The following is a 25,851-nucleotide window of genomic DNA, read 5'->3' as shown; positions in this document are numbered from 1 at the left end:
TTAGTACATCTGCTTCTGATAGCCAGGTCTTACTATTGCCAATAACCTGAGGCTACAACATATTCATTAAGGTAACAAACTCAACCTTTGTTTTTTATACACCTAGCATTTGTGTACAGATGCAATGAGTTACCTTCATGTTTTTATTGTATACCCTCCTCTGTAGTCTGCATGACCCAGTTGGACAACTTTAGATTCATGTTCATATCTTAATAAGTTCAAACTGGATGAACACAATCATCTTTCCATCAGTCACCTCCAGTATTAATCATATTTATATCATTAATATAGAGTTGCATAACTTGATTGCATACATTTCAAAAAACTAATAAAATAATTAAAAATCCAAGAAACTGAAGTATAGCATCTTTAAATGTCATCTATCCATCATAAAGGATGCTTTTTTTTCTGGAGATAGATGAATTACAGCCATGTTGTTTGCAAAATGGGAAGAAGGGTACATTTCTTGTTTTTAAACCTGTGTTTGAAATGAAAATAATAAATGAGTTTACTTATTTAAAGAAAATAAAACTCTGAAAAAATTTAGTTCAGAAAACTAAAAAATTAAGATTTTTTTAAAAATTCATTTATTAATTACTTTTGCTATGCTTATTGTGCTGTTCATTGTATGCAAGAAAACCTTTAATGGCATTTGATTATAGTGATAACATTTTGCTCATTCTGCGTGTTTTTAGTGCAATTTATTCATTTTTATGTTATTATTTTATTTATTTATTTATTTGTTTTATTTTGCATAACTATATAATCTTCAAGTTGCATTGCATGAAGTAAATGAGGGAATGTTGTGTTTCTCTTTCATGAGTTAAATGCTCTTACTCTCTTAATGAAGTAATTTATCTATAAGCTTTGAAATGAGCTGGTCTTTGATTTGACAGGATAGATTGGATAGGCTCATTAATAAATTGGTTAGGAACATGCCAAATGAAGGTCAGAGTTGTCATCTTTAGCTGTCGAAAACAGCAATATATAGTTTTATTTATGATAGTCAACCTCCTGTATGGAGATGACACTTGACAGGACAGTTTTGTTTATTATTATTATGATGATGGCAAGATTTGTTTCAGTAGGTAAGAATCTTATCTTTGAAACAAGCTTAATGAAAACAAGTATGCCCAAGTTTAAGAAATTGTTTGTACAAATTGGTACAACTCACTGTCTTCACTACTAAGCTAAGCAGTGAAGACAGTGAGTTGTGTGTAATACTCTTCCATGTAATCATGAAATATACAGCTTGGATAGGAAGGAAAGATTTCAAAATTATCAGATTATGAAATTCTTCCAGAAATATGTAGTAAATACTTGTGCAGCAGTAATAGTGATACTGTGTATAAATTCTCTGTACTTATAATCTTTTGTCATGATTAAAGTTCAAAAGATTGCTAGTCTCCTTATTCACTACTGATGTCTTGTAAAATGAGCTTTTTCTTTTTAGTATGCATCTGGTCAACTTATAGCATTTTATAATAAAATATGAAGTGCTTCAAGCTTAAATTTAGTTTACAGATGCAGACTGAAAAGTAATGTACCTTAGCCAAATAAAACTGGAAATTAAGTAAATAGAATTTTATATTGATCTTAAAGGATACTATTTACCTTCATTGAGCAGCTATGTATCTACCTTGATTCTAAATAATTTTTTTTCGATGTTGAACCAAGACATCAAATGTGTTTTGGGAAATGTATTTTCACTTTTGAACCAATCTTTCTTTTTAAATGAAATTTTTCATTGGTGTTAAAGTGATGTGCCTGTGGTTGGTCTCTTTATGGGATCAAAAAATAGTCACCTGGAGGTAAGTCTGGAGTACAAATGAGGCATAGTTGTCTTTAATTTTTCTTTCAGCACTTGAATACTAAAGTGAAAAGATTAGTCACTTCTTTAGCAGTCACATGGTCCTGACAAATCCATTCATCTATATTTCTCTAATTTTCATTAGTCTAAGTGTTTCATTGTCTACGTGATCTTTTAAAATCTATTCTCCTGTTTTTATTTTGTTTTCCTATCTGACATTGCTGATATCAATAGTCTTTGATGAATTTTCTCAGGCTCTTTTTCTCTTGATTTGACAACTCAACATCAAAATCCATTACTGTATGCAGACACCACTTTATTAAAATTTTGCAACACAAAGACTAAATTTTTTGTTTTATAAAATTAAAGTTTGAAAAAATCTACTGTTGCCTTATACAATATAAATTGCTATACCTAGATTTCTTTAGCCTTTATTTTATAAAACATCAAATTTGGTCTTTGTAGATCCTTGTATTTGGGTCTACCTGTTATAGTGATTAAGTTCTGTTTTTCTTCCAAATGAAAATGCAGTCTGTCATTTGTCCAGAGGTTGAGATTTTAGTTGGGGATGGACTTTACAGTTAACACCTGAATGAGCTGAGGGAGAAATTGGCACTTTTTTTTTTCTAGATATTTTACTATCTCTTTTTACTAGTTTATATAATATTTATTTCAATTTATTGATTTGAAACACACCATTTAGCTTTGAGCAGGATAAAATTGAATATCGTATTGAAAAGAAAGTATGTAAGAAAGTTTTAAAATGAATCGCAGTTGAACAGCTTTCAGAGGCAAACTCTAGGCTCAAATCCACAAATATTATTATTATTATTATTGTTATTATTATTATTCAGGCCTCCATGGAGTCAAAAGACTCATTGTTGGAGGTCCTTCCTAAGAACTTAAAGTCTGTCAAGATTCATCGAGGGGAGGTCCCCCTTAAGAAACACAAAGTCTATCATACCACTCCTTAAATTCATTGACCGTTCTCACTCTTACCACTCCATCAGGCAATGCATTCCACGGTTCAACCACCCTCCACGCAAAGAAACCGCTCCTCACCCTCTTGCTCACAGTTTCCTTTCGTAACTTCCAGGGATGGCCTCTTGTAATCGCTCCTTCCCGCTGTTCAACCAAGCGAAAGAACTCCCCAGTGTCAACCCTGTAACCACCTCTCAACAGTTTAAAAGTCTCAACCATATCATCTCTCCTTCTTCTATCCACCAAACTCTGCAGTCCACATTCCCTCAGCCGATCCTCATAACTATGCTTGTACAGTTATGAGGATCAGTCAATGAGTCCTGAAACCATCTTTGTATCCTTTCCACAGTTAATTTATCCCCTTCAAATCCTGGGGACCAAATCTGAGAACAATAATCTAAGTGTGGTCTGATCAGAGACTTATACAACGGAATGATAACCCTTTTATCTCTGCAGGTCAGTGTCCTTCTCATAATTGCAGCAATCCTAGAATTATTCTAGAAGAAATGAAAAAGTTTGAAAACTGGAACCAAATCCTGAAGAAAATATTGATTGATTCATTCAGAAAGACATCTTGTGAGGTTGTCTGGAAGAATAGAAAATTTAGAATACATAATGGACTAAGGAAGCTAAAGAAACATTTAAGGACAAGAAGAAAGTGTATTGAAAGTTCCTGGCAAGTAAGTCAACATGTGATTTGAGAGAATGTAAAGAAAAATGTAAGAAAGCAAACAATGTGTAAAACTATCTAAACAGAAGTCATGAGAAGACTTTGGTAAGAACATAGAAAAAAATACAAGGAAGGTGGCAAAATATTCAAAATGAAAGAAAGAGTACTGTAAAAGGGATGTGATATGAAAACTGAGGATAGATATTCTTAGATGTCTAGAGTAATTACTTCAAAAGATTGCTACAACACTGAAGAAATGCTACAATTATATAGTATAAGTGATACATTATATATCAAGTGAACATAGTCTATATTCAAGGAGGTCCAGGAAGATGGTTTTGTGTTAAATCAGGTATAAGGCAAGAGTACGTATTATCTTCACTATTATTCATCATCTATACGGATCACATTATTAAACCTATCAAAATTGGAGTTGTTAATCTGAGCTTATTACTTCATGCACATGTCATTCTCCTCAATAAATCCAGTACAACTCCAAAGGATTCCTTAACTAAATTAAAATAACTGCTGTGATAAATTTGGTATGAAAATTAGCAATGAAAAAGACAGACTATGAAGAAAAAGATAGAAACATTGAAAGTGCCAACTGCAACATAAAAATTGTACAGAAATAGCTAGAAACAAGTAAAATATTTTAGCTGTTTTAACACAACTTTTAGTGAAGAAATAGCAAATGAAATATGAAAATAGACAACAGAATTAGCAAAGCTTGTATAGTAGGAAATCAGCTGAATAAATGTATATAACATAAGAGAGAAATTAGTTAAAACACTAAACTAGCTTACACAAGACTGTTTAAACCAAATTTAACTTATGGATCTGATGGTCAGCTTAGACCATCAGATTCATCAAAGACTGGAAGATCACAGATATGAGAGTTCTGGGAAAGATTTAGTGGCAGAATCATATAAAAAATGAAAATGTTAGGAACATGATGTTATTAGCATTCAGATATGAGCAGAGCCCATCTTAGGTGGTATGGTCTTTATAAGCAGAATTGAAGAGGAAAGGTTAGCAAAACAAGCATTTTTTCAGATGTCAGAAAAAAGACCCAGAAGAAAACCAAGATGCAGGTGGATTAATATGATAAGAAGCACATTAGATGACCAAATATAAGACCTGACAGTATTGAACTCTGTTAGATAACAGATTAATTTGGAGGAAAATTGTAGGTAGAAAATTACTAATGTTGTAAACTTTTCCTGTAGTGCTATCATATTTTGTATAACTTTTTCCCCCTCCTCCCCAGTTCATATAAGGAATTTAATAATGATAATTCAAAAATATATGTAGTTTGTTTCTCTTACCAAAAATTCAAAACAAAATTTTATCGTGATTCTTGAGAGTGATCATTCTTTTCCTTCTTTGCTGATGTTGTTTGTATCAGCATTATTCTAAACAGGAATGCCATGTAGTCAAGCTATATTAATTTTTGAAATTCTCTTGGTATCATTGTGGAATAATCCTGTTGCTCATTAATTTTTGTTCATTTCTTAAAGAAAAATACAGATATATAACAAAATATATAACACAATGGAACTTTTAATCTGCCTGTAGATAGACTACCCTGATGTGCAACTGATGCGTCCTGGTCAGCGGCAATCATGCACTACTATGAATCTCGAGAAACTGCTGGCACTGGAACAGGAGGAAGTATCAGTTGGTTTAAATACCCGGCATCGTATACATTCAGATGGATGTGATGATCAGTATCATCCCCACCTGCAGGTAGTAATTGCTGTTTTCTTTGGTGTGCTTCATTATTAATGTTATGCAATTATGCTTTTAAGTAAAGTGCAATACATATAAGAATAAGTATAATGATTATTATATAATTGTATTTCTTTGTCCCTGATAGGATGTTTAGTTAACAAACATACATCCTTTCACTTAATGCTTTCAACTTTATTTGAGGATTGTGTGTTTGTCTGTGTGAATGTGTGTGTGGGGGGGAGACAGCTAAGTAGTCGATTTTCATGGTATGTTACAACACCACTGCCACATCCTTGCTAATTCTGGTCTTAGATGACTTAAAAATCATGTATGATCTACTGAGTAGGGTTTCTAGCTTATCTATCTCCTTCCTCATCAGTGTTACTCATGTGCTATCAATTTTATACCTTTTTTGGATGTCAGGACCCAAAAATGAAGTCAGCATTAATTCTTAGAGAGAATATTTGATTGTAAATTTTTTATATCAATCCTTCACCAAGAAGTTAAGACCTATATCACATCAGTGCTGTTTGTGTTTTATTATGTGCATTAAATTATAAAATATTCAAAATAATTTTCTCTATACATAAGAAATGATGCATTTGCCTTTGAGACCTGACTTTTATCTAATGTCTCAGCTGAGTCCACCTGATTGATCCATGAGCTTGACTGGCTGAATTTTTGGGATCACTTCCACCATTTTGCTCAGTGTTAGCAATAAATTTAGTCATAGATACCATTGATTGGTAATGATACTGTCAACAAGTTCTTAAGCAATCAAGATTAATAATAGCATTCATTATGAAAAGAATAGTCAAATATGATACAAATATTGTCAGAGCCTCCATAGCTCAGTCAGTATAGACAAACCCTTTGGTCAGAAAGCCTGGGTTCAATTCTCATCTATGACGTCAGAAACCTTTATCTGGTCTCTTTCGACTAAAGGTGAATTAGCCGGTCTCCTACAGAGGTAGAGGGTTTTTCGTCCCTCAGAATAGGCAAACTGGTCCTGTGAACACCCACAGATCTACAGTCCAAAATACATAGAAGTCCCTCAACCGTTCCTAAGGGAATGGATGAAGAAAATTGGTGGTGGGGGGGGGACGAGCACATGACAACAGCAACAAATATTGTCATTATCACAAGTGATATCACTGTAAAGTTGTTAAAGTGAGATGATACTACTTTTTTTCAGGAAAATAATTCAGACCAGCAATGTGAAAATTTACATAAATGAAACCAGGTAGGATATATGACTGAAGAACAAATAGAAAATCATGTATTTTTCCCAATTATGTTTCACAAATTGCATCCATGTCATATATAATTATGACATGGGTGAAATCAAGAGTATTTCTAGAATATATACGTGGGTGGTCTGAAAAGTTCTCAGCCTTGACCATAGATGGCAACACTATCAGCAAGATTTTTTTTTCTAAGTTGGTACACGTCATAAGCATCCATATGAAATTGCAAGTCATTCTATCAAGTAGTTTGTTTTATACAGCTGTTTGAAGCAAATGTGTTGTCTGTATCCCTTGGAATGTATAAAATTGAGTATTGTGTGCTTATAAAATTCTTTGTAAAAGAAGGTTTAATGCCAAAAGTTTATGCACACTCTTCTCCTTTATTTTCGACAATTAAGAAATTGGCTTCTGAGTTTAAATGTAACCGCCGTACTAGCCTTGAAGATGATCCATATGAAGGACGTCCAAAAATTGTAACAAGACCAGAAATCATTGATCAAGTGCACGATATGGTATTGGTTGACCGGCGAGTCAAAGTGCATGAAATTGCTGAGACTAGGCATTTCAAAAGAACATGAAGAATTGCAAATGAAGCTTTGCACAAGATGGGTGTTGTGCTTGCTCACAGCAGATAAAAAATGCACTCGCATGAAAATTGATTTTGTGCATCGATTTATTACTATGGATGAGTCTGGGATTCACCTTTACACACCAGAATCTAAACAACGTTCAAAACAGTGGACAGAAGCCGGTGTTCACACCAAAGAAGACAAAGTCAGTTCCATCAGCAGGAAAGGTCATGGCATCAGTGTTTTGGGATGCTAAAGGCATTTCATTTATTAATTATCTTGAAAAGGGTAAAACAATAACCGGGGAATATTATTCCGATCTTTTAACCAGACTAGATGAAAAAATTCGTGTGAAATGACCCGGTTTGCAGAAGAAAACGATCATCTTTCATCGAGACAATGCACCTTCCCACAAAGGTGTTTTGGCAATGGGAAAATTAAGGGATCTGCACTATGAATTGTTGGAACATCCACCCTATTCCCTAGATTTGGCTCCCTCTGGCTTCTATCTCTTCCCAAAACTAAAAATCTTCCTTGCTGGTCAGCATTTTTCTTTGAATCAAAAGGCAATTGCAGCTGTAGAGGGGTATTTTGCAGATCTTACTGAGAACCGCTACAGGGAGGGGATAATGGCACTGGAACATTACTGGAATAAATATATAGTCTTAAGGGAGATTATGTTGAAAAATTAAAAATAATTTTGAAATTATAAATTTTTTTTTTCATTGTTAGGCCAAGAACTTTTCAGACCACTCTCATATGTTGGTGTAAATAGAGTAATGTAGAGCTTTACACTTAGAATTCCTTGTTTCTGATTCATCATTATCATTACAAATTCCTGGTATGTACTCTCAGGGTTGGGATACAGGATAGTATGACAGTTTGATTTTCTTTGTCTGAAAGTGTTTCGGCTCAGCTCCATTTGATGAGATTCTTTTATTTCCTTATCACTCTCCTAATGCCATCAAACCTGAACTCTTTAATTGTTTCTTTGCATGTTCATTTTCTCCAGTATAAACTTTCCTAGCAGTGGTGTCATCTTCCTTAGAGATTTTAACATTTCAGCTCCAACTGGCCTTCCTTTTCTAAATGAACAGATAAAGCATGTAGAAATGCAGGGATATTTTCTATCACCCATGATCTCACACAAACTGTTCAGAGGACTACCAGAATACTAACGACCCTAATTGCTCTTCAAACACTAGATCTTTGCCTCACTAGTAATCCTTCTACATATATTGTGGATGTTTGTCCTCTTCAGGCAATTCAGACTACAATCAATTTCTTCTCCCATGAAGCAACATTCAGAGTCTCTCTCATCCATGTGATCATATCACATAGATGAGAGAAAGAGTCACAAAGAACATTTCACCTGCCAAGTGAAATGTTCTTTGTGGCTTCTATGTCTCATTTCCTTGGTTGGATTATTGTTTTCAGTCCTCTGATTCAAACATTTGCATTCAATATATTACTGAACAATTTCTATGGAAACATTTATTTCCTGATTCCATCTTAAATTCTTGTTTCTTATCTAAGCATTGGTTTTACAGAAAGTGTATTAAGGCTATATAAGAAAAGAACCAGACATATCACAATTGGCTTTCATTGAATTCTTCACCTTCCTTTTGTTCTATCAAAATCACTGCAAGCAAACTATGAGCACATTTGAGACTAATTCTGAAGGGACTAAAAACAAGAAACTTACATGAAATCCAAATAGCAGTCATGCTTTCTGGCTTCCTCATTTGAAACTGGATGGTTCTGCTGCACTCCCGACTTCTTAATTCTTCTTGAACAGATGATCACAGTAAATATCTTCCTGACTATTCATAGCACACAACATTCAACATCCCTTTGATATTTCACAAGAACGAGATTAGAAGAATCTTGTTCAACCTGAATACCAAAAAAAAAAAAAAAAAAAAAAAAATCTCTGTCATGATGACATTTCTCAGCTTGTACTAAAAGTCTGTGCCTCAAAGTCAACTTCTTCTGTGAATGGGGTAGCCTCTAGCATTTTGATTCTCTCCTATTCCAGTGTTATCTATACTGCATCCTGGTAATTAGCCTATATAACCAGTTCCACAGAAGGGAGACAAATCTTTGCCATCTAATTACCATGAAGTTTTAATAATTTCAGTTCTAAAGTAATGGAAAAACCACTGACACTCAACTTCTATGCTATTTGAATTTGTTTAACTTATAAGCAATTACCAGAATGGATTCTAGTACTGTTGATCAACAGGAGATCTTCTAGCTTAATGACCCATCTCTTTATATTACTCACTTGCTCACTTTTGAAAAAATGCTAGGAAAATGTCTGAGAAATCTAGTGGTTACTCTAAATATCCATAAGATGGTCCATCTTTTGAAGCAGGTTGCTAGCTTTCTGCATGAATACACATTACATGTAATGACATCCAGTTCACTGCACTCCTGTCTTGTTTGACAAGTATTATACTAAAAAAAAAAAAAATCACTGGAACTTTCAAAATATTAATTTCTACAATCCTGAATTTGGATCTGCAATCCATTCTCCAATGGTGGTGGTGGTGGTGTGTGTGTGTGTGGGGGGGGGGGGGTTGTAATATTCTACTTTCTTAGCTAGTAAAACTCAATCCTGTTTTATTTCTTATAGGAGAAAAAAAACTTTTCTTCTGGATTTCTTGCCTTGGGATTATGCTGACCTCAAATTTCTCTCTCTTGCCATAAAGATCTTACAAACATCGCTTCATCAGCATCCAAAATATGTTTTCTATTTTGTTCAAGAAATCACTTTTACCTCTGAATATTGTTCTCACATTTGGGGTGTTGCTTCTAAGAGTTCTGTAAAAAAAAAATACTAGACTCGGTATCAGGTTGCTTAATGACCTATCTCTTACTAATTCATACTCTGTTTCACATACACATTCAGTATGTTGTTTGCATTTTCTACAAATAAATTTATGGACAATGTTCAGAGCTGGGAGTGATAAAACACATGCAGCAGCTATTTGACAACTCCTTTCCAGTTAAACTCCAAAGCACACGTTTTCATATTCATTCATTCTTTTTATTGCTGTCTGTATTTTGGAAGTTTCTCCTCTTATGTATATCCTAAAGGGTACAATCTACAAGTTTAAAATACAATATCAACAATTTTCTTCTTTCTGCTCTACTAAATGCACTATGTAGATAAGATTACCATAAAAAAAATTTTAACTCGCTAATCAGTAATGAAGAATGCACAAAAAGACAAAGCTGATATAAAATCACATATAATATAATATAATGCCACTTGCCTTTCATGATATAATATGAAAGGCAAGTGGCTTTAAACTTAAACTAAACTAAACTAAGGTGGAATAATCATGTAAACAAATAGAGAAGAAAGACAATGAAACAAACAGTTAATGATACGGATGGCAAGAAAAAAAAAAAAACACCTAGAGGATTTCTAGGACCTGGGCGGATTGATGTAGTTCATTTCTTTCTTTTAGGGAATAATATTTGAAGTACTAACAAATAACAGATTAATTTAGAAGACAATAGTTGATAAATCTGCAAATAACAATGCAAATTTAATCATGTAGTATTATCACAGTATCTTGTTACACCTTATGAGAATACATATCATGGATTTGCTGACAATTCACTATTGCTATTTGAACAAAATCTTTGCAAGAGATTTCAATCATACGTGTTTCCTCATCACACAGTATGAAACAAGCATTACTTAAATTGTTCTTTATTTTTTATTTTTTTATTTTTTTTTCAAATCTGTGGTTTTTAGACTATGGGCATTTCTTTTGTTCTGACTTGTTTTTAACTATTATTAGTCCTAATCTGCACAGTCATTAGCTAGTAAATTGTGAATTCTATCCCACAGTTGTTTTTGGTCATTTACTTTCAGGATCATCTGCTACATCCATTCTGTTCTCTTTAAAATGATTATATCACTGTTTGTGGTTGGGATAGAGCCCTCGTTCCCACAAGGTGTAATATATGTTTCAGCAAATATTTTCTCCAGCAGCAGTTTAAACTAAACTTTATTCTGCAAAGGATGAATTATGAAGAGCAGAGCAGATATTCGGGCCTTACAAGACTTGAATAGATTGAGTGAATGGGCATGGGAATGGGAATACCAGTTCAGTGTTGCGAAATGTAAGGTTTTAAAATTTTGAAAGAAAAAAAAAGAAGATGGGATGTAGAATTTACTCTTAGTGGGGATATATTGTTGGATGTGGAGGAAATAGATCTTTGGATGATGGATAAGAATATAAAATTTAGAGGACACATTGCCAAAATTGTTAAGACAACACAATAAATTCAGGGAATGATCTGGAGGGCACTGACTTGTAGAAGTAAGGAGATTCTGGTTCCTTTGTATGAGGCCTTGATTAAGCCACATATGGACTACTGTACACGGATTTGGTCACCTGGTTTTCAAAAGAATGAAGAGATGTTGGAAAGGATCCAGAGGTGATCGACTAAGGTAGTTTCTGATATCTGGAATATTGAATACGAAGAAAGGTTGAGACGATGCAATTACAGAGTTGGATAGGAGGAAGAGGGGTGATAAGTTGGTAAGGGGTTGCTATAGGATTAATGTTGAAGAGGTTTTTCATAAAATAGTAGGAGATAGTGGGAGAACAAGAAGTCATCCATGGAAGCTGCATAAGGAAGGTGTGAACAAGGGAGTGAGAAGCAGGTTTTTTGCATGGATAGTTGTGAATGATTGGAATGCACTGCCTCAAAGTGTGGTGTCTGCAGAGAATTTGAATCTGTTTAAGACAAGGTATGATGAGCTCAGTGTGTGACAAGGGGAACTCCTGGAAGAGTCTTTGACTCCATGGCATCTTAGGATATTAATAATAATTCATAGTTCATTCTTTTGTTTTCTTATTAGGTGACATTAGACACCATGCACACAGAATGTTCAATGCAATTTAAGGCCAACTGGTATGAAATATTTTGGACTTTTGAAGTCACACTTCTATATTTCTTTAACACACTCTCTCTCTCTCTTTTTCCTGGTATTAGCATACATCAGTGTGATGGTCTAAGTTTGTGGTTTTATATATATATATATATATGTGTATATATAACCACACGATACTCAATTTTATCCATTTCAAGGGATATAGACAACAATTTTGCTCCAGACATTTGTATAAAAAAAAACTACTTGATAGAATGACTTGCAATTTCACATGGATGCTTATGACAGATGTACCAACTTAGAAAAAAAAAAAATCTTGCTGATAGTGTTGCCATCTATGGTCGAGAACTTTTCAGACCATCCACATAATTGTAGTGGTTGAACAGTTTTTCTCTTAGTATCTTTTCAGGAACTACAAAACTTAAATATAGATACAGTATTCCCTCTGTTATCCAACCACAAATGGAAAACAATTTGCTGGTCGGTTAACTGAAAGTAGTTACGTGGTGCTGTGCCTGAAGTGGGTTGAGAAGTTTGCCCTTTCAGAGGTTGATTAAATGAAGTTTCGGCTATTGAAGGTTGGATAATTGATCACTGTACTTTCCTCTATACTTCTGACATTTAATTTCTATTTTATATAGAGGTACTAATAGCTCTACTCCAATCATCTGTAATTCAAGCTTTTGACCATGCCTTCTGAATATTTTGAGCATTTCTGGTTGATAATCATCTATTGCAGCTGCCTTTTTCTATTTCAAGTATTGATATGCACTTCCATGTATGCATGAATATTTTTTATCACTGCTTTGTCATTAGTCATCATTTATTGATCTGGAAAAAAAAAACAAAAAAACTCCTACTCTTCTTCCTTAGTAAAACCTTCCCTTGAACCTTTAGCGTAAATAGTCCCAGTATCCAATTTACCATTACAAACATTGTCTGCATCACTTTATTTGCGATTTCCTGCTATTTAAGAAACTTTAATTTTGTCATTGTGTGTTGTGTTAAATGTCATAGCTACTCCTTTCTTTCTCTGATCACCTCTGGAAATAAAACATCTTATTTAGTAATACCTCATCTGTTTATCTTCATCTCAGTATCACTAATTATATTAGCATGGTACTTCTTTATTACTTCTAGTTCCACTTGTTTAATCTTGATACTTCTTACATCAGGGTAAACAGCAGGAATCTTATTTAACCAGGCGATGCCATAATCAACATGACATTTTGTTATAATTTTCTTGTAAATTAAGGCAGTACAGCATACATTTGACTTCACCATAAGAAGTTAAGGCTTTGATTAAAATTTTTGGTCATTTCTCTTAATTTCTTACAGGCTAAATGGAATTCTTCTTCCAGTTATGTAGTTTGACCTTTAAGCAACCCCTGATAGTGAATCATGGTTTCCTTAACAGCCTTTTTTATTGAACCAAGAATTGTTGCTTCAAGCATAATCCTGAGACCAAATATCAATCATCAAGCTCATCAAGACCAAAAAAAAATTGTTTCTAGAAACTGTATTGCAACTATGCTGATTGCATTCTTCATTCGCAGAGAGATAATCCATAAGGATTTGTTCCTCAAGGAAGGACTATTTGGAAATATTACTTAAGATATTGATATGTTTGGCAAGAATCGAGTGTATATAGCCAGTTTGGGAACAGCTAGTTGGTAGCAATTGCATGCAGGCAAAGTCTCACTCAGCAATCCATGTACTGATGTTTCTGGCTCACCAATAGGTTGCAGTACATAAAGATCCTTCTTACTTTCCATGTTTGCTCCATCAGACTTATAGGATAATGATTTGATAGTGCTTAACTTTAAGAAGAATGTGGTTGTAGAATTAAATACCATCACAGATGGGTTTCTGAGGTATTCCAAAGTTTATGTGAATTTGTAACAAGTGTATTCATTCCCTAGAGCTTGTTTTGAGGAAGATGAGCAAGAAAATTTTTCTGATTTGTATTTTACGTTTTGAACGAGTCTCATTATCTTTTTTCACTAACTATATTATTCTAGCTTTTCTCAGAATTTGCATTCTGATAATTAAAGGGTTAGAGACTGTATTGGACATTTTGACCACTTATAATAAACTTTTTAATCAATCCAATGTTTTTATTTTCTCTGTTTTCTGTAGATACATGCTCTTTCCCTGCTTTTTGGATGACAGTTCCCAATCATGTTTCATTTAAAATTCAACCTTTTGCATGAAAAGGTTGTACTGATAATGTTAGGTAATATATATTTATTGGAGGACTTGGAAAGAAATGCTTTGTTTTCATTACACTCATTGCTTAGGGAAACTTATGGTGAAACTTTTTCAGTTGCACCATTCAAAAGTGTGATAGCCTACAGCACTTTTAAGTACTGTAGATGAGCTGAGGGTTAAGTAATCTAGGAATATCATTCTAGAGATAAAATGCAGAACTTTTTTTCAAGCACTTCTATCCCTTGATAAGTGGGTGGTAGTATCACGTCAGTTGATGATTGCCTTCCAGACTCAAATTTCTCTATATAGGATTTGTTTTCCATATCCCTGAGTTGCACCAAGTTGTTTTCTTTCAGTACTTCAGTTGCTTAGTGAGATTTATTATCCATAGCTTATTAGGTCAAGAACAAGGACCTACCACACCCAGCCAAACAGACCATCACTTGCTCTCTACTGTAAAAAAAAAAAAAATAAATAAATAAAGTCACAAAGTTGTTCTTTGCGTAATCATGCATATTATACTGTTGATCTAGGACAGTGATGGCGAACCTGTGACATGCGTGTCAGCACTGACACACTTGAGGGTTTCAGGTGACACACCTTGGATGTTGAAAGATATTGGTATTCTGATGAAAAAACTGCGATAAATCGTGTAAAATCGCTCTCAGTTAAGGCAAAAGTAGGTTTCGGTTCATTGAAAGAATTATATTTTGTAGTTAGCTTATTTCTATTTTATTTTGTAACTAGCCTATAAACAACAAGCGTTTTAAGTTTATGTTTTCTTTCTTAATCATTATAATTTCTGCATAGTCATATAATATTATAAAAACTTATAAAAAATTATTATTAATATTATATGATACTAACTTATGAATACGTGCTTTACATATTATAAACTTAAAGTTTTCATTTGACTTCTGTGTGAAATTCGTTCATGCATGCATTCCAAGTCTCTCGACTGAGTAATACAAGTTCTTGTTAAAGTGGTTTTAAATATAAGCATATTTAAAACCGCTTTAACAGAAAATATAATTCGCAGCATTAAATATTGAATTTATCTGAGTAAATAATGAAAACATTTTTATAGTTGCAATAAATTCAGTAAATTTTGTTAAATAATGCAAATAGTAACAACTTACGATGACATTGCAATAAAACCTACTAAATAGCTGCTATTTAGTAGCATGATTGAGATTAAAACGTAAGAAGGTTGCTACGAACGTACCGGTAATAAATCTGGCAACCCTGCTGAAAGAAGTAGTGGTAGTCTTGCATGGTTTGCCACTTAAGTAATTTGAGTTGCTGGTGTATAATTCATTTCCAGTAATTGTTATTTCTTATTAATTATTACTGTTTAATTACCGCTGTATATAATTGTGCTCTTTTTTAATTTGTGAACCCTTTTACAATGGCAGCTAGCATAATAAAAAACTAAAATTATCACAGAAAGGAAGTGGAAGAAATTTCCAAGATGCCTTGACTGAACAATATGGTGTTATTGATAGAGGCGATAAAGTTCTCTGTAAATTGTGTGGGGAGCTATCTGTGAGTAGAACTTGGAATGTAAGAAGACATTTTGAAACTAAGCACAAATGGCTCCTAGAAAAAACTTTTGAAGAACGCAAAGAATACATATCACAACATCTAAACTGGCAGAATCACAATCAGGGACTTTAATTAAATTTGTTTCAGGACCTTCAAATTTAGTAGCTGCAAGTTACGGTATTTCACACACTATTGTTGAATATGGGAAACCACTTAGTGATGGTGATTATATTAAAGAAGCTTTCGTAAAGTGTGCACTATTTTTATTTGAGGACTTTCATAATAAGGAAGCTATTGTAAAGCGCATGTAAGAGTTACCATTAAGTAGGAATACTATTAAAGACAGAGTTATATCAATGAATGCTAGTATAGAAAATCAAATACAACAAGACTTAAATTCATGCCATTGTTTTTCCATTTGTCTCAACGAAACTACAGATATTACGTCATCAGCTCGATTGGCTATTATTGCAAGGTATGTTCACGGTGATTTTATGCACGAGGAATTGATAAAATTAGAAAATTTACCTCAAAACATGACAGGTAAAGACATGCAACTGTGTTGTTAAAGTGTTCAGTGAGAAACAGGTAGATTTATCATCAGTTGTAATCGAAAATATTTTCGATTACAACTGATGGCGTGCCTAATATGGTTGGCCGTAATGTCGGTTTTATCAAACAATTTACAGAATATGTTGGTCATTCCCTGGTTTGTTTCCATTATTATACATCAGGAGACACTGTGTGCGGAATCAAGCTTAAAGGATTTGGATGATGTGATGAGAATTGTGACAAAGGTATCTAATTTTATTGCTGCCAGGGCTTTAAACAAACGAGAATTTAATTCACTTTTAAGCGAAGTTGAATCAGTGTAGAATGATCTATTGATATATTGCTCTTAGAAATGAATTAGAGGAACTTGAGCAGGAACGTCTGCATGATACCTCGTGTAAAAATTCAGACTGTGAAATTCTAAGCATGTGGAATAGCCTTCCCGAAAACTTTCATGCTCTTAAATTTACATTAATTTATGATCTATTAATTTACAATAATATTCGATGGTTGAGTCGTGGCCGAGTACTTGAACGTTTGTTGAATGTTTAAATGAAATGAAATTATATTTAAATGCGAAGGGCATGGAGCACAAATTTTCTCAGTTGAACAATTCTGCTTGGCTCAGTAAGCTGATATTTTTCACAGATTTTTCTTTGCACCTGAATGAACTTAATATACAATTGCAAGGTTTCGGAAAATCTGTCAATGTTATGTTTGGCACGATCAAGGCCTTTGAGAATAAACTCAAAATATTTCAATGTGATTTAGAAAGTAACAATTTTAAGTATTTCCCAAGAGCGAAAATTTTTTTTTAATGAAACCAGCTGCAAAAATCGTGAACATATCCACCAAATCTATCAAAGTTCTAAAGTCAGTAACTGAGCAGTTTTCTTCTAGATTTGAGCAATTTCGAATGTTGGAACAAACAATCCAATTCATAAAGTAATCTTATGAAACATAATTCATGGATCTTAAATTAGATGGCTTTGAGTGGTTGGATTTAAAAGATCTAGAAATGCAACTAGCCGACTTCCAGTGTAATCCTATCTGGAAAAGAAAGTTTATTGCTCTTAGAAATGAATTAGAAGAACTTGAGCAGGAACATCTGCATGATACCTCGTGTAAAAATTCAGACTGTGAAATTCTAAGCGTATGGAATAGCCTTCCCGAAAACTTTCATGCTCTTAAAGCTCTTCTAACAATTTTCTCTTCTAATTACTCTTGTGAAACTCTATTTTTCTGCCTTAAATAATATCAAATCGAAAGGGAGAAATAGATTGAGCAATGATTTGAGCGCTGCCTGTGTAGCATTAAAATATACACACTATAGCCCTTCTATAAAGCAACTTTCTACCAGTATTCAGCAACAGAAAAGTCATTAAATGTAATGTAAGTTTGTAATTTCACTTTATTAAATTAATTGAATAATATGATATGTATAAGTCACCATCTATGATTATGTAGTTAAATTTATAATGCATGTATGCAAGTGGCACATCAACAACGTCAATATTAAAAAAAAAAAAAAAAAAAAAAAAAAGATGTTTGACACACCTGGGTAAAAAGGTTTGCCATCACTGATCTAGGGTAGCTCAAGAGTATAATTTTTTTTAATAGTGACATCTTAATAGTTTTAAACTTATTTAGTTCAGCTTCTTCATGTTATTACTAAAGTATCAATCATAAAATAGTATAATTTTATTGTTTATTAAATTTACTCTTTTATCCAGCTGCCACTTGAATTTCAAACCATGCTGCACCGTGGGGAGGCACTGCTTAAGTCCAATCGCAGTTCTCACAGCAGTGACACTTCATCAGCTTATTCAGGATCTGACACGATGCAGTCTGTTCAGTCATCACTTGAAGATCAAGAAGTAGATTTATCAGGACTGATTGAGAGTGTTGTTGACTCTGATGAGGAAGAGGAATTAGTAGAAGCATTAGATGTAAGTTTTTGGAAATTTTTTTGTAGTAATTCCATTTACAAATGACAAAGCTATAATATACTATTACTTGTGGGTTGGCCACCAAGTTTGCTTAAATACCTAACCAGTCTTGTAATAATATATAGTGTATCTTGTACCATGACATCTGATTGTCTTTATACTGGAAAGGAATTCAGAATAATTGAATGTCAGTATCAGAGGTAGAATTAAGCTTCAAATTAATGTGTATATCAGAGGCAAACTAACAGCAAAGTCCCAGATCAAAGTTTTGAAATAAATCAGTTATTCATGTAATTTCCCTTATATGTGCATGGTGTATTTGTAAAAGATTGTAGGAGTAAAACAGGAGTAATTGAATGTCAATGATTTGAATTTTAATTTTAATGAGAATTGAGATTAGAAGTATTTTGATTGCAATTTACAAAACACAGATACTATCAAAAAAAAATTTGCTGTGATAGGTTTTCTTAGCTAGTTTCTACATTGGGATTGCAGTAGCATAGACCTGTTATGTAATCCTGATAATGTAAAATAAGTGCATTACAATCTGAATAGTGTTATGAACAGAACCAATGAATTATTTAGAATCTACTTCCTTTAGAACTTGCATGTGATATGATATTCTGCTGCTGTGATATGCAGTACTTGCAGGATGATTTGAATAGGCTGGAATTATGGGCATGGGAAACTAGATGTCAGTTCAATGTCAGTAAATGTAAAGTCATTCACTTTGGCATGATTAGATATCCAATGTTATATTATATTGGTGGGATTATGTTATGCTAGAAGAAACTGATGAGGCTAGGGATCTTGGAGTGTTAGCAGATTCAAAGTTAAAGTTCAGAGGCCATGTAGCAAAGATTGCGAATACAACTCAAAAGATAATTGCAATGCTGAAACGAATGTTCACATGTAAAGATAAGGATGTCATTGTGCCTCTTTACAAGGCCTTGATAAGACCTCACTTGGACTATTGTGCGCAGGTCTGGCCTCCTAGTTTCTGTTGTGATTCTGATATAGTGGAGAGAGTGAAAAGGAGAGTGCTAAAAATGATATCAGGATTGTGGAATACTGATTACGAAGACATATTGAGAATTTGTAGACTGCAGACACTAGCAAACAGTTGAAAGAGAGAGGTGATATGATTGAGACTTACAAACTTCTGAAAGAGTCATACAGGATTTCAGTTGATGGAACTTTTCAATTTTATGGAGTGTGGGGAAAGGACAAGACTGGTATCCTTGGAAGCTGAGAATAAATGCCACTAAGAAGGGGTGAGGGCTAGATTTTTCTCTCATAGGCTGGTGTGTGATTGGAATGGAATGTCATTGGAAGTTGTGAGTGTGTGCAGTATGTGGCCTTCCTTGATGAGTCCCAGACTCCCTGGAGGTCTCTCTTAATAATAGTAAATAATAATTGAATTAACTGGATAATAGATAGGAACTAAAGTAAAAAATAATAAACCCACTCCCCAAACAGCAAAATTATCCTCCTGGGTGATTTCAATGTCCATAACACCAATTGACTTTCCTCTTCCAGTCATACAGATCCTGCAGGCAGAGATGCTGAAACATTTGCAGTCACTAATGACCTCATGCAAATTGTTCAAAAATCGACCAGAATACCAGATAACCCAAACCACTCCCCAAATACCCTAGACCTCTTCCTTACTGATGACCCCTCCAAATATGCAGTGAATGTAGTAAGTCCCCTGGGAAATTCTGACCACAACTTAGTGCCTATCTCTTCCCCCATGCAACAACGCCTACACAAGAGCAGTTTGGCATTATAATAGTGCCAATTGGGACAGTCTCTGAGACTGTCCCACTATGCTTCATTCCCATGGTTAGACTATTGTTTCCGGTCTTCCAGTCCAGACATATGCACCAAAGGCATCATCAAAGTGATTCTCGCTGGCATGAAAGCGTATATTCCCCACACTACTCAGACCTGCCATCCCCTAACTAAACCCTGGTTCTCCAAAAAATGTGCCAAGGCAGTACAGATGAAAAATCAGGCATACCACAACTGGCTCAAATCAAGAACCCCATCCTCATTCAATGCTTACACTGAAGCCCGAAACAAATGCAAGAAAACTATCAATACTTCCTAAACAGATTTTGAATGGGCAAAAAGCAGGAAGCTTGCAGCCTGTCCAAACGGAAGCTGTGCCTTTTGGTCCCTTGCCAAGGCAATTAGCCGTAACTTTTGCCTTACACTATTCCCACCTCTATCATTCCCAGATGGCTCATTTGCAATATCACCCATAGAAAAAGCTAACCTCCTGGCATCACACTTTGCCTCCAATGCACACATAACTGACAATGGCAAATGCCCTCCAGTCATTCCAACTGCCCAACATACAATGCCCCTTATATCCTTTTGCCAAAAAGACATCACAAACCTGCTGTCTAAATTAGACACAAAAAAGTCTCCTGGCCGAGACGGAATTCTTCCAATTATTCTGAATGTCTGTGCATATGAACCAACTCCTATCCTATATGGAAACTGGCCTATATTCAACCCATTCCTAAAAAGGGTGACAAATCACTGCCATCTAACTACTGCCCTATCTCACTCACTTCAGTCTTATCTAAAGTAATGGAGAAAATCATCAACTCTCAAATCCTAATCTACCTTGAAGGTACCCGGCTATTAAGCGACCACCAAGAGGAGATCTACTCTCATACATCACCCATCACTGGACAAGTGCTATGGAGAAATTCAGCAAATCCCAAGTAGTTGCACTTGATATCTCCAAAGCCTTTGACCGAGTCTGGCACAAAGGCTTACTAAGCAAACTGCCATCATTTGGACTGCCTCAGGACTTCTGCAGATGGATTGCCAGCATCCTGTCTGGACACACACTATGTGTCACGGTAGACGCCTCCCTATCCTCTCACCATCCAACTAATGCCGGGGTCCCTCAAGGCTCAGTTCTCTCACCGACCCTCTTCCTTCTATATATCAATGACCTACTTCAGTTGACCTCTAACCCAATACACAGTTTTGTAGATGACAGCACACTGCATTCCTCCTCCCTTTCATTTGACAAACCCTACCCTACACAACTCACTTCAACCCACAGAATATCAACCACCATTGCTCTTAATTCCGACCTCCAAGCCATCAGTCGATGGGGCTCAGACAACCTTGTCAACTTTAACACTAGTAAAACTCAGTTCTGTCTTATTTCTCACAAAAAAGAACCATTTTCCCCCAGCATTGTTTTTGATAACACTCAAATTCACAGACAAGACGAAATTTCTCTTCTCGGAATTACCTTGACATCAAGCCTCTCCTGGCATAAACACATCACAACCATTGCATCCTCAGCTTCCAAAAAACTAGGTTTTCTCTTTCGCTCAAAATGCTACTTCACCTCTAAACAGCTGTTAACACTATACAAGTCACAAATCCTCCCAGCTCTCGAATACTGCTCTCACATCTGGACTGGGGCTCCAAAAAGCTCCCTCAAAATGCTTGACTCAATACAGAGGAGAGCAATTAGACTAATAAATGACCCATCCCTCACCAACTCTCTCCCCCCACTTTCACATAGACACTTGGTCTCTGCAATCTGTATATTCTATAAATACTTTCATGGGAAAAGTTCATCTGAAACAGCATGAATAATTCCCCAACCCTGTACCAAGCCCATTGGAACACGTACAGCTGCCGCCCAACATCCTTCTACAGTACACCTCGAAACCCACAGAACAAGTTTCTTCTTCTCCTCCTCATTCATCCCTGCTACTGCAGTACTGTGGAACGGTCTTCCCCTTGACGTATTTCCCAAGGAATACAATATACAGGCGTTCAAATCAAATGTAAACAAGTTTTTCCTTTCACAACCCATCACCCATATACGGTACTAACGTACTATAGGTTGACCAGCCAACCTCCTGTATATGGGCCCAACATAAAAAAAAAAATAAATAAATAAATAAAATAACCTATACCTTATATTGTGCTCAGATTGGGTTACCTACACTATCTACTTCTATTATTATTCCTGATATCTCCAAGGAGTCCAAAGACTCATTGCTGGAGGACACCTACAGCTGTCTCAACCATTACACCGAACCTCTACTGCGAATCATCTCCATCAACGCCATCTACCGCCTACCTTCACCACCACCACAACTAGTATTTTTTGTCTGTAAATTGCGTGTGTTCTGAAGAGCTGATTTGTCTGTATGCGGGATGAAAAACCCGAGTTTCCAAGAGAAAAAACCATGTTACCTCTTTTTATGAGATCGGCTGACTCACCTTCGATTGAAATCGTCCAGATAAAGATTCCTCCCGTCGTGACACGAATCGAACTTAGGCTTATTCCAATCGAGGGGCGCAATGTACCGTCGTTCTTCCAATTGCGCTACGGAGGCATTATTGTCCGGACACCCCTATTATTTGAAGTTATGGAACAATCCAGGTTTGTTAATAACATAAAAACCATTGTACAGATAGTAGGAAGCAGTATTTCATCATAGCATTGAATACAGGTGGTATTCCAACACGATGTAAACTCAGTGACTTCAAGTGAGGTAACATTGTGGGCTGTCACATTAGTAGCATGTTCATGTATGCCATCATTGGCATTCAACTGGAGCATCCAAAATCAACAGTTGGCAATACGATCAACCAATTGAGGTGTTCTGGCATCACTAGTGCAGGAAAACACGCAGGCCGACCACTGTGAATGACTGACAGGGATAGGATGGTTTTAAAACGGGTGGCATGTACTATCCGTGATGAGTTCCAGAGTGTCAGTAACACCATGGTGAGTACTAATATTATACAAAAAGAACTCCATTTACTGGCTTCCTAGGAAGAGCAGCAGCACACAAGCCAAACATCACAACAACAAGCAAGGCAGCTTGTCTAGCCTGGTGCAAAGAGCGTGTGAATGGACAACTGACCAGTGGAAAATGGTACTCGGGAGCAATGAATCAAGGTTTCACCTGTTTCCAGTCTGATGGCAGGGTGTGGAGGCAGCCTGGGAAATGCTTGTTTCCACAGTAAAGTTTGGTGGTGGAGGAGTAATGGTGTGGGGTGCATTCAGCTGGTTTGGAGTGGGAGCACTGGTTGTTGTCATGGTTCCACGAAGTCAGCTCAGTACCATGATATTCTGGATAATCAGGTGCTGTCTACACTGTGGAGCTTTTAGGGAATGGACCTGTGTTACAATCAAGATGACAGTCACCATGCCACAAAGCTGAAGCTGTTATGGAATGGTATGAAGAGATGGGTATTAAATCACTGCCCTAGCCTGTGCGGAGTCCTGACCTTAACCCCCATCAAACACATGTGGGATGAATTTCAGCAGTGACTGACATCTGGAGCAGCACGTCCTCGATCTGTCGCTGAACTCTGTGCTGCCTTCATGGAGGAAGGGAGACAAATTCCATGACGTTGGTGGAAAGCCTCCCTCAAAGGGTGCAGGAGGTGATCAAAACCAAGGTAAACATACCTAATATTAGGGTTTGCCTGCTGGTATCAGTTGTAAATTGGTAAAGTGTTTAGACAATTATTGGTAGATAGTGTAGTTTTCATTGTGATGTGGAAACACCAGAGAGGGTCCAAAGACAAATGACTAAAGTGATATTGGGACTCTGGAGTGTTGGTTATGAAGAGTGTTTGAGGGAATATGGTTTGCCAAGGTTGGTGGATAGAAGAAAAAGAGTGTCCTCTCTGTTCCTACCTAGAGTGCAAGGATGTTAAACATCGCATGGATGCTACTTTAGTAAAGAGGTAACAGGTGTATAGTAGTTTATTATTTTTAACTTTAGTTCCCATCTATTATCCAGTTAATTCAATTATTATTTACTATTATTATTATTAAGGTAGACCGCCAAGGAGTCAGGCACTCATCAAGGGAGGCCACACACTCACAACATCCAATGGCAATCCATTCCATTCACATACCACCCTATCAGAGAAAAATCTAGCCCTCACCCCCCTTCTTAGTGGCATTCATTGGCCTGACCAATACTTTATATTGTGCTCAGATTGGGTTACCTACACTATCTACTTATTGTCCAGACACCTCTGTTATTTGAAATTATGGAACAATCCAGGTTTTCTGTCTGATCAAGATTTCCTCGGATTTGAGAAAGTACAATCATCTATTGCCTTAAATTTACTCTGGTAATAGGAAACTTTTTCAATAGTAAATCTAATTATAGAAGTTATATTGACTATTAATATGGAATAAGAAAACAGTTCATATTGAAATGACAGAGCAATATCAGTTGGCTTCAGGGAGCTGATTGCAAGATTTTTGTTCAGGTGGTTTAAAACAGTTTAAAAACAATGAAATGGTTTTGCAAATGGGAAGTAAGATTCCCATAGAAGAATAACTATGGGAATCCATAGCTATTATTCTATTAGTTAAAATATGCTTTGTCTGTGAAATAACTTGAATGGATCATAGACTCAAATAACTTGATTTTGTCCTGAAGGGTTTTTAATTTCAACAGGAAAACTTTTTATGTGCCATTCTTTAAAATATGATTTCATAAAACAGAAGTCACAAATTTTATTCTTTTTCAAAAAATCTTTTGGAATTATTTCACATCTCTCCATTTATATCAATTATATTATATACTCGATTATAAATTAGCACTACATTGTGATGGTGTTTAATTTTGTAGTCAATCTTTTGTATATGTATAGTTTCTTCAAGGCCTATTATTACTCACTTTAAAATTTATACAGAATCTTACAGTTCGAGATACAGTTAGAGAATGCCTAGAAAAAGATCCATGTGAGAGAACAGAAGATGATATAGAAGTTCTTTTGGAATTCATGCAACATCTTCCAGTAAGTGCATAATTAATAATTTTGTGTACAATTTTATATATTGTTTTGTATTAGTAGTTAACTAATACTCAGCATGGCATTAAATTAACCATAGGTTTCCACGCTTTTACAGTTGACATAAAAATAAATTTATAAATAACCCTAACCAAAAGTTTTTAATTTTAAACTTTTAGATATAGTTTTTTGTATTAAAAAAGTGAACACACTAAAGATTATTTTATTTAATTATGGTACCTATACATTTGTCTCCAGTATAAAAAAAAAAGTAAATTATGTATTGTTTGAGTATCATTCAAATATTCTCATATAAAGTCATTTGTGTTTAATATTTGACTTGTCTAAATGCTTTTTACTTTAGCCATAATTTCAAAGAGAAGAATTGCTTATATTCATATGAGTTTCTTTAAATTGGAAATGTATTGGTCACCGGCCTGGTTGGCCGAGTGGTTAGCATATCCACTCTCTAGCCAAAAGGCTGCAGGTTCGAATCTCACCATGGCATGGATGTTTGTAATTGTCTGCGAAAATACTAGTGCTGGTGGTCGGCGGTAGATGGTATTGGTGTAGATGATGAAGGTAGTTGCGATTGGTGGAGACGGAGTGTTGCAGAGTAGTTGCCCTCCCTCGATGAGTCCTTGGACTCCCTGGAGGTGTTACGTAATAATAATAATAATGATTCTCTGGCAAGTGTAAGTATTATGTGTAAAAAAGGAGTCAGTGGTGTGAGAGTGTATCAGAATCATGTTTTGATTAAACAGAAACATATATAATGTTGACTGTGGGCTGAATTTCACATAGAGGATCTAATGACCTGGCATGGCAGGTGATGTGAGTAGA

The 25,851-nt window shown here is 35.2% G+C and overlaps 1 protein-coding gene across 7 annotated transcripts in view; it reads left to right on the top strand.

The window, feature by feature from the left end:
- The window catches only part of LOC150099532 (rap guanine nucleotide exchange factor 6-like), a 486,813-nt gene that overhangs the window by 233,069 nt on the left and 227,893 nt on the right, over positions 1 to 25,851 (top strand). For all 7 annotated transcript variants that reach the window (XM_090404032.1, XM_090404034.1, XM_090404030.1 and 4 more), the window contains 3 exons: positions 5,040 to 5,210; positions 17,974 to 18,189; positions 24,910 to 25,014. In XM_090404032.1, coding sequence (XP_090260158.1) covers positions 5,040 to 5,210; positions 17,974 to 18,189; positions 24,910 to 25,014 — 492 coding nt within the window. The remainder of the gene's footprint in view (positions 1 to 5,039; positions 5,211 to 17,973; positions 18,190 to 24,909; positions 25,015 to 25,851) is intronic.

This window comes from Typopeltis vanoorti, chromosome 14, assembly GCF_054136105.1.
Source record: "Typopeltis vanoorti isolate ZY-2024b chromosome 14, IOZ_Tvanoo_1.0, whole genome shotgun sequence".
NCBI classification, from domain to species: Eukaryota; Metazoa; Arthropoda; class Arachnida; order Uropygi; family Thelyphonidae; genus Typopeltis; species Typopeltis vanoorti.
The sequence above is the reverse complement of the archived record's forward strand: the minus strand, read 5'-3'. Positions and strand labels throughout refer to the sequence as shown.